The sequence below is a fragment of the Lissotriton vulgaris genome, chromosome 3_1, assembly GCF_964263255.1.
Source record: "Lissotriton vulgaris chromosome 3_1, aLisVul1.2, whole genome shotgun sequence".
In the NCBI taxonomy this organism is placed as follows: Eukaryota; Metazoa; Chordata; class Amphibia; order Caudata; family Salamandridae; genus Lissotriton; species Lissotriton vulgaris.
Window position 1 is genome coordinate 340,951,340 of NC_141689.1, and position 10,456 is coordinate 340,961,795.

A 10,456-nucleotide genomic window follows, 5' to 3' on the forward strand; every position below is an offset into this window, starting at 1 on the left:
TGGATAGCGCAGGGGTAAAAATTACTATTCCAACTCCAGTGAGTGCAACAGTAGGGAAAGCGTTGGCTAGTGTTGGGGTAAAAATTACTATTCCCACTCCAGTGAGTGCAACAGTAGGGAAAGCGTTGGATAGTGTAGGGGTTTAAATTACTATTCCACCTCCAGTGAGTGCAACAGTAGGGAAAGCGTTGGATAGCCTAGGGGTAAAAATTGCTATTCACCCTCCAGTGAGTGCAACAGTAGGGAAAGCGTTGGATAGTGTAGGGGTAAAAATTACTATTCCAACTCCAGCGAGTGCAACAGTAGGGAAAGCATTGGATAGCGTAGGGGTAAAATTACTATTCCAACTACAGTGAGTGCAATAGTAGTGCAAGTAAATACTTCTTATTTAAATATAAATAATATAAATATTAACACCAATTACAAATTAATTAAAATATTTTACAATTGTGTTAAATATATTAAATAATCAATTTAAAATACAAAAAAATGTATTTAATAATAAAAATTACCTACTAATACTAATTATTTACCTATTAATAATAAAATATTTAACAATTTAAAAGTATTTTGAAAAATTAACTCAATACATTTTTATTCAAAAAAGTAATTACTTACAATTAAATTACTTTACAAGCTATTCCCCTAAAAACACAGCCCACTACAGAAATTTAATAAAAATAACATCATTATTAATTAATCAATTACAATAAAGTACAATATACATTTTAAATTACAAATTAATAATTAATTTACAATTCTAAATACCAACTAAAATAACATATTTAATTTATTATAATTAAATTACTTCCCACCCTATTCCCCTATAAACCCACAACCCGCTACAAAAAATAAATTACTAAAAACAAAATATTTATCAATTAATCAATTAAAATGAATTAGCTATTATATTTTAATTACCAATTGATAATAATTTATCAATTAATTGTAAATAAATACGAATAAATAAAATACCATTTAATTAATTATATTTAAATTACTTCCCACCCTATTCCCCTATAAACCCACAACCCGCTACAAAATTATATTACACAAAAATTGAATATTAATATTTACTTACCTTAAATTCGATATTTTTGTAGTCTATATTCTGTCTAGTCGATATTATGTCCATTCTATATTTTTGAATCAATATTTTTGCTATTCTAGTCGATATAAATTTTTTCTAGTCGATATTTTTGCAGTCTATATTATGTACAGTCGATATTATGTCTATTCTATACTTTTGACTCAATATTATGTCTAGTCGAAATTAAAAACTCGATATTTTGACTAGTTACCCTTTCGAATACAATTAGAATATCGATAACGAAGCCCTTAACTATTCTTCAAACAAGCTCGATCTAATTAATTACAACATTTACCTAGATTCCCCGCTGACATGTTTAAGCAGTCTGTCTCAGTTTCAGACACCCTAGATCTTATTACTCCTATTAGCACATAGTCTCAACTTTAAGTCTCACCTACGGATGTAGACTTGCTGCCAAACCCACTAGGTCGTATTGCCAGAGTGAGAGCCTCAAACCTTTGAGAACAGTCACGATCTCAAGTACTTTAAGTCCTACTCAGTCTGCGTGTCTAATATTTTAAATCACAGTTTCAGTCTTAGCCAATTTCTGGCTTTAAACACTCAAATTGTACTTGAGAACTATCTGGGATCTCTGCATTAGACAAAGTCCTGCTGTGTATTCTGGTACTCACCCAGTCTCTGGTTCGATCTCACCTTTCTCCCTTTCTGCGTAGTGACTACTCACGATGTGCCTCCTACAAGCGTGTCAACTCGAGTAGGGAAGTCCAGGATTGCATCAGAGGCATGGGGGAGGGAGCGAGGTTTACATTGTGTTGTGCAGCAATAACCACTCAATCTGGCGTTAGGGATGGGTGGTGGGGGTCACATTCAGCGATGTGCTTTTACGATATCCTAGCAAAGCGCTCCCCTCTCTCCCAGTGTCAGAAAACCAAGGTCACTAGCAACAAAATTACGTTTTATATAGAATGTTGAAAGTACTGGAAAGCAAAAGAATAGTGTACATACACGTGTACAAGAAGGGAGAAATACTGCAAGACGTGCTAAAATATTATGCACAAATTCGCAACAAAAACAGGGATGCGTTCAGGCTAGCACATATTAGATCTGAATCGTTGATCTCCAATATATCAAATATACTAAAAACAATCTGAAATACCAGCTTATACAAAGGTCCACACCGCCAGTGATACCGACCGCACATAAGTGTATTTCTCATCAGTGAAAGGGATGTAGTTGGACATCTGCTCCTACGGTCTCATGGAAATACTGCATCCTCCGACAGGGAGAGTTGTTGGAAGGAAAAAAAGCCAGTGAGTGGTGCTTGCGCGCTGTAAGAAATGCAGCTGCCATCGTGCCTGCCACGGCACCCGAAAGTGAAAGCCAACTAGAAACCTGATCCAGAACAGATGGCACCCTGCGCGCTTCCGGGACCCCCTAGGCCATGGGAGTGAAAGTTTTGAGGAAAGGTGGGTCATGCACCAGTCTTTGGCCATTTGCGTGCTTTAAATTATTGAAAGCCAGACGCAAAGGCCAATGGTATGTGTGGGAGGAGCACACCCACACGGAGAAGGCTCTTGGAAGTCTGAAGTGATTCCAAAAGCCCTCTACTAGAGTAGCGCCGGCGCGTGGCGGCTAGGCGAGACCTAAAAATGAGATCAAGTGTAGGATCTGCCAAATAGGTAGGTTCCTTCACCAAATGTTCCAAATAAAAACCTTCCAAAAAGGACACAAATTGTTGCGCTGGTTTAATATAGGAATCATGAAGATTGAAATCCCAATAATGCCATAAACTTCGTGTGAAGAGGGGAAAGTTGGCCAAGGGTGTCAACAAGCGGAAGAAGAGAGTCCGCCAACACATCTGGAGGACAGTAAATGAGCGTACCAGACTCCTTAAGCCAAGCTTCTGTCAGGATCATCAAATCCCAGGTATAATCCATGAGTAAATTATATATATCTAATGCATGTCTGGGTAGGGAGTGACAGTTTATGAGACAGGCAGAGAAGGATGGGAGAGAATTAGATGAGGGTGTAGCTTCAGACCCCAAACAGACAGGTAGAGCAGAATTAGATAAACCATCTAATGAGAAAGAGCAGTCACAGCAACAAAGACCCTCATGCTCAGCCGGCAACACAGGTTCAAAAGTATGAAGATTACAAACAACCTTGTTCAAAATTAAGAGCTAAACTTTAGAAAAGGTTCTTCTCGGGGCAATAGGTTTAGGCTTACCAGCAGCATGACTGCTGCTGGGTACGATCCAGGCACAGACTGACTTGCCTTAGGTGCATCCGCTGCACAGCCAGCGGCCATTTTATAGCCTGAGTATGTGAATCAGAAACACTGGAGCCCGCACCAACCAAAAATGGCACCTCACGATGGGAGCGCGGGAAAGAAATAACTGTAAGTTGCTTACAGTGGCCAGAGTGGATAATAGTGGGAGCATCCGTCACTGAAAAGTGCTTCAAGGTAAAGGCTGCATATATAAAACTTTAGTACCAAAGTGTAACAAAACCCATTTTTCTGGTTTCTACAGAAATGCAGATATACCCTCCAGTGGTGTTTTATTGGTTATAATTAGTTTTAACTGTAGTCTAGTAACCCTACACATAATTCAAACACCCTCTTAGTCGCAAAGACAGTGTTCCCACCAGCTACCACATGGATTCTTGTCCTCCATGTTTGTCTAGAGTACATCATCCAACAAGTCAACCGCACCCACACAAATTGTTGTGCAAAAACAGTCCATAATCAAATCCTTTGAAACCGTTACCTGCCACTTTCCCCAGACAGCAGCCAAAATCACCACGTTTCATCTCATCAATCTTTTCTCTGGTTATGGCTCAACTTCAAACCCTAACTCTTTGACATCAGAATCCTCGAGCTACTCCAACATCTACTTAGATGACTTCAGCCTTGCACAAAATGCTGCCACCAACAGCAAGAAAAACAGTTTCACCAACCTACTAGCAGACATCACTGTTGCAAAGCACAGCAAACTAACAAGTCTAGATTTCATCTGACACCCAACACTTTTGTTCTTTCAAATATTTCCACACCAACACCCAGAAGGAAAACCAGCAAACTACATCTAAAAGACATGGCCATGTTGACAGAGGCCATGAGGCGCTAAAGTACTGCAGCCAATCATCAAACGAAACAAGTTCCTGTAACGAAGGCTCAAATTAAATGGACAAATATCACCACATTGATAATTGAAGAACCCTCAAGACTCCTCAACTCTGTGAAAGTGATATGCTATGAAAAAACATTATCCAATCATCCATGGAAAAATGCATCACAGGACTCAGTGCTCAGAACCATGCTCAAACCTCTAAATGACTTGCTCAAGCCATCTTCTCTAACTTTCTCAAAATGAGACAGATTGACTCATGATAAGCCACGCTTAACTCAGAGGAACTAGTCAATATCTGTCAAATCCTTCACCTCCCTTTTCGAAGAGGAAAAATCATGAAGAAAGCAGTTGCCACACAGCTGCATAACCAAATCAAAACCAATGTCATTCTATTTGACTACCAAACAGGCTTCTGGGCAGAACAGTAACAGAGGCTGCACATAACCAGACGGCTGATCAAGCAATTCAGCTCTCTGACATCAACAATCCCTGCCTTCTCTACGTCTTGGATGTGTTCAAGATCATACCCTGCCCAACAACTTCTTGGCGAGATATTATGCAAAAGCATCATTGTGCAATTGTTGGCCCAACGGTTAGCCTCCTACCTGAACAACACATTTAAGCGGGCATAGATGAACTCCTTCTGGTGCAAAACTATCCCTATGCCCTGCCCATTACCCAAAGCTCCATCTGGTCACAAGTGATCTTCAAACTTTACATGGAACCCCTCGGAGTTCCCATGGCAGAAAAGAACATGAAAGCCCACCAACTGGCTGACAATGCACATCTCTACTGAAGGATCATTAACAACATTGAGTATGTAAGGTCCTCCCTATGCACCATGCAAGACTGTATCTTGAAAGAATACCTGAAGCTCCACTCCTTTAACACCGAGTTTGTGTCAATCGACAATCACAGAAAACGAGCACAAGTTCAGAAATGTCTACCAATCAACAAATTCTAACATGCGCCAAGTCTCTCTGCTTCCAAAGACACCAATATGAACCGAACTCTTGGTCAAGTTTGCTCTTAACGTCATTGGCTTCCACGATCATCAGCTTGAATTTCAAATCACAAATGTCAAAAAGAGACACAAAAAGCATGGCACCAGCACTACATGCTTCGCAGTGTCAAGGCATTCTTCTCATAACCAAATTCATAACAGTAGTCCAGCCATTAATCCTCTCAGACCTGAACAGAGGGAGTGTCCTGCTCGTCATCCTCAACAGCTGACTTCCCTGACAAGTACTCCACAAAGCATCAAGATTCAAAGGACTAAGAAAATGTGTCTGTATGACATAGACATTACACTTTGAGGTTCACTAGCTCCTGCTACCACTGCATAACTTAAAGGTTTTCACACCTCTGCACCTTGCGAGCAGGCTGAAATTTCAAGAAGCATATGTAACACCTACTGAAATGATGTCATCAGACTCAACACAAAGTACAAAGGTGAGAAAACTCCACGCCAAGATTTCGATGCACCCATAATCTGTATTGCCAATCAATGCACATCTAGCTCGACCGCTCCATCTTCTAGCTTTGAAAGCATTGGAAAACCCATGTCTTCAAGGAATTGGTGATAACGACCTCTACAATATCAGAACAACAGATGGCACATGAAGTCATGTGCATCACTACTAATATTTCTTGGATCCTTTCTGCTCATGGCTTTTACACCTAGCCTTGTCCTTTATGAATACACATACATAGAAAATGGCACATAATTTAATAAAAGGCATAACCCAAGCAAAGCGTGAGGAGTAATTAAAATCGCAAAACAAAATGTACAGCAGTCAAATAAAATGTATAATTTACAAGACCTAAAAGGATGCTCATATCAATTGACAAAATAGGATCTTTAGTCTAAAAAAGCAATTGAGTCAAAGTACCACAACATAGCGTGCAGCATAAAAAAAACAGCATCAGAACACTGGGTGTTCATGGGGACAACTAATGGCGGCCAAACCTAGATATGCCACATGACTTGAAAAAACAGGAGAGGACTACTCAAACACCAACACAGCAGCGCTGAAATAGGTTTACGGCAAAAATCTGCAACATACAAAAATACCAGAGAGCTACCTCGAAACAAGTATGAACTGGATTCGCTACAAGGCCATAAAAGACATGAGTAAAGTAAACAGCCACATCAAACAAGCCTCAAATCAGGTTTCTTAAGGCAGAAGTAGAGCCACAGGGTGGAAGAAATAGCCCCTGAAGCAGTGTGAGTGATCCTGCGGGTCTGAATCCGAAAACGGAAACAAACGCTCCTCATCTCCATCAAAGTCAACTTTTACAAGACCACAATAAAAAAAAAACGCCCCAAAAAAAACAAAACACTTCAAGACAATCAAAGACTGCATCCATCCACTTATGGACCCTCCAGTTTCATATGCAATAAAGAAGTGCAATACCACCAACCACTTCTTCAGGATTCATCAAGAAAACAAACAAATTCACAACGCAAAACACCACCACTAAAACAGACACTCACCATGAGACAAGAAACCCTCTCCATTCGAACCAGTCCCAAATATAACAGCCTTTGATCAGCTCCTTCGTACTACCTTAACCTCTGGTCAAGACATTCTTCAATCAAATAACATTTCCTAATGATCTTAAAACTGGGAAGATCCACTCTGTACAGAAAAAAACCTACACTAGACTCACGATCATTGACCTCTTTTCATTCAATGATAAAATCACTGAGAAAGCCGACTCCATCCAAATCAACCAAAATAATTGATCAGTAAGAACCATCACCTCCAGGATTACCAATCTAGCTGTAGACCAAGATTCAGAACAGACAGCTACACTCATAATAACTGACTATGTACTCTTGATCACCAACAATACTGACCATCCGGGACCTCCCTGTAACGTTTGATGCAGCCAACCATCAAATACCGACCAAAACACTGAATTCATATCTATGTTCCTACTCCTATGCTGCTACTATGGTCCACCTCCTATCACCGTAACAGCCACCTATTAACCCGGATGGGTACTTTAAGGCAACTGAAACTCTCTTTTTCCAGTGATGAACCCTAAGACGACATATGGACCCAATTCATCGTCAACCTGTTAAATAAATATCTATATTTCTCACTGAAAGCAGCCTCAATATTCATCAATATTCTGACGATACGCAATTTCATATGAAAAATTTCCACTGATTATATATACTAGTCATAGACTCAAAACCTGCTTAGAACTCATTCAGAACTGGATGTGTACGGCCAACCTTAATCTTAACTCGACCAAGACCGAATTACTCATATTTATAATCATTAACACACAGCCACAAACTGAAGCCAGGCTCTCCGAAATGTAAATCAACGTCAACTATATAACACCAACCCTGAACTACTCACACTGAGACCTTCTTCCAAACCAGCATCATATTTAAGATCATCTGTGTCACATAAAAAGCCACTAGGAATATCAACACTTCAAAACTTATAGAGAATTCAACTACCCTGCAGCACAACTGAACAGCAAGGTAGAACATCGCCAGACTAGAAACTAAAATGCAAAAAGTAGAGAGAACAAGGAGACATACCTTCTCCATCTATGGGCAAGCGATCTGCTAAACAACATAAGTGTCCCTTCTAGTCTGAAATTCAGGAAAAGTACATTAATCTATTCAAATAACATTAGAACTCAAAATGTTTGTAATCACTATATAAGAAAGACTTCCTCGACGTAAACTGTAAGAACATATTACGTGATCCATTGTTTTCCATCTACGTTTACACAATTTAATTACCCATGCATACACACATCATAAATACAAGGTGCTGCACTTAGTTAAACAAGTGAGTAGCGCAGACCACGCAAGCAGTTGCTGGCTGAATCAGGTAAAACAAAGTAATGTATTTGTACCAATGTGAGTACAGGAACAAATACAGCACTCGGGTAAGTAAATAACATGCTATGCAGTAAGCAGGCATTGAAGAAAAGTGGATTTCAACAACAACTCTATGTAGCCACTCCACCGCCAATTTACTAGGAATGTCCTTTCTGGTAGAAATGCTTCGTTGTCAGACAAATATAAACAAAATTGCAGAAGCTGACAACAACGAGGACAGTGGAGAGGGCACCGGCAGGCACTGCAGCAGGTTCAGCACGGGCACTGATGGGCAGAATAGCAGCCTAAGGTGAAATATTATTAGCAGTAATAGCCAAAGTCACCAAAACTACCGCAAATGCTGCCATCACACAATACACAGTAGTGACTAAAATGTTATTCACAAGGGGCCCTCTACTTTCTTACTGGGAGCGGGAACTTGCAGCAACTCTGACAGGTCGGGGTATGCACGTTCCTCCTGCAGATGTCTTTCGATGATGCGCCCACTGCTTTCTAGCGCCTCCTGCAGGGCAGCGGCCGAGGACGGGGCCGAGGGTGGTGTAGGGGCCGGCATGGCAGGGAATACCGGGGGAGGTTTGGGAGCTGACACTAGTACTACACCAAGCACTTCAATCCGCGCTAAACGTGCGCCCAAAATGTCAAAGAGGAAACACGCCTGGAAAGCAATGACGTATTTCCGGTAACAGGTACTAAAACTACAAACGAGTAGTTCACTCTAGTTTGTGTGGCAGCCATCTTGAATTGGGGAGATGCAAGAGCGGGGAATTTTACGAGAAGGCGTGATTTTTTTGTCAGAACTATAGTAATGACTATTTGAACACTGAACGCTTTTGCAGTAAAATGGACAGACACATCAGTATCTTTTTGCAGACAGAGTGAGACACGAGCCCAAAACACTAAATACGTTATTTATTATGGAACTGGAATGTCAGGTTATTCCTAACATACTTAAGTGTTGATACTCGCTCATCCAGTGAAAAGTGGATTTGTATGAGTTGAATATTAATTGGAATATTGTGTCTTCAATGGGACATTAAAGACATCCCTTTGGGCACACCTGATTCTCCTCAATGTAAAAAGAGGATTCCACACACATTACTCCTTTGTTGTATGTGTTTTTATTATTGTTACTGTTCTTCTTTTATTTCACGTTTTGGTTTGGTAAACATTATGATCGTTGTAAATCTTTAGTCATGTTTACATCAGCGACAGAGTTAAATTTCAATCCAATGCATTTCGGGCGTATCCATACCCCCCTTCATCAGGGAGTCAACACTATAAACAAAATATAACAATCATGAGTCAAAATGTACTGTATGTGCGTAGTGTTCAGCTAAACCATATCACCGTCTGCACCTATGTGTGTATTATCTGCTTCACCACCATAACCTTACATGCCCGTGACTAACTAGTCGAATACTGTCTTATGAAGATATCACTTACGTGTCGCTGTATTCAAACTCGGGGTTATATCACTGCAACAAAAATCAATATAAACTATGAGGACCCCAGCACGATTTTAAAGCTCTTCTCACCAGCTCAGCTTCCTTAATTTCCTATTTTTAACCTAACCTGATATGCTGTTTACCGGCGTCTCAATTCAGGTTAGAGATTCACTCCCTATCATTCCTGAGTCGATGCCACCTCTAACACCCCACCCAGTTATGTCCAGTGAAGAGGGGAATGACACTAACTTAACCCATCAACGAGGTTTGCATGAAGGGGCAGTCCAAAAAAGAGAGAGACTCAGACAATCAAATGGTGCAAAAAGGGCTAAATTGGACCATACTAAAAACGCCACTGCCAACATCATCGATGTTACGGAAAATTCCACCTCCGCCAATGCCAACAAAATGGTGAGTACAATGCACCCTCTTAACAACCAATTGCCAACACAGTCCGGCCCGTATATATTTGGAGAGGGTTCCTGCAGCAGTATGGACAATACTACTCACCTGTTTACTAACATTCTTAAAAAACTGCTTGACCCGCTGCTGGCTAGGCTTGATTCTATTGACGCTAGACTTTTAGCAATAGAAAAAGCATCTGGGGGTTTGACTGACCAGCGGGAATCACGGTCCAGCAACAAAGGAGCAGCTGCTACAAATATTGGGATTTCCCCTCCCCTTAGTGCTCCTAGAACTTCCATTGTAAATCAGCCAACCTCTGCTGCCATTGGGATTGTGCCCACAGCTACCCTACCGAAACCCAATCCAGTAGCCCCACCAAGGCAACAACCTCCAGTGCCCCTAGCTCGAAAGTCTAAACCGCCTAATCCCACCACCAACATGAGGCAGGAAAAGTCCCCTATTAGAATGACAGACCGCCCAAGGCCAATTGTAGTCAATCTGCCTCCTGAGGCGGCGGCCCACACTATAATCCTGACTCGGGTTCCCGAGC

At 40.8% G+C, this 10,456-nt stretch overlaps 1 protein-coding gene across 2 annotated transcripts in view; it reads right to left on the bottom strand.

Annotated features, from left to right (window-relative positions):
* Positions 1 to 8,717, bottom strand: part of NUP155 (nucleoporin 155) — an 871,946-nt gene extending 863,229 nt beyond the window's left edge. Inside the window, exon 1 of one of the 2 annotated variants that reach the window (XM_086960546.1) lies at positions 8,462 to 8,717. In XM_086960546.1, coding sequence (XP_086816672.1) covers positions 8,462 to 8,609 — 148 coding nt within the window. In that variant the 5' untranslated portion in view covers positions 8,610 to 8,717. The remainder of the gene's footprint in view (positions 1 to 8,461) is intronic. The other variant, XM_086960547.1, reaches the window with a different exon arrangement.
* Positions 8,718 to 10,456: the final 1,739 nt, after the last annotated feature.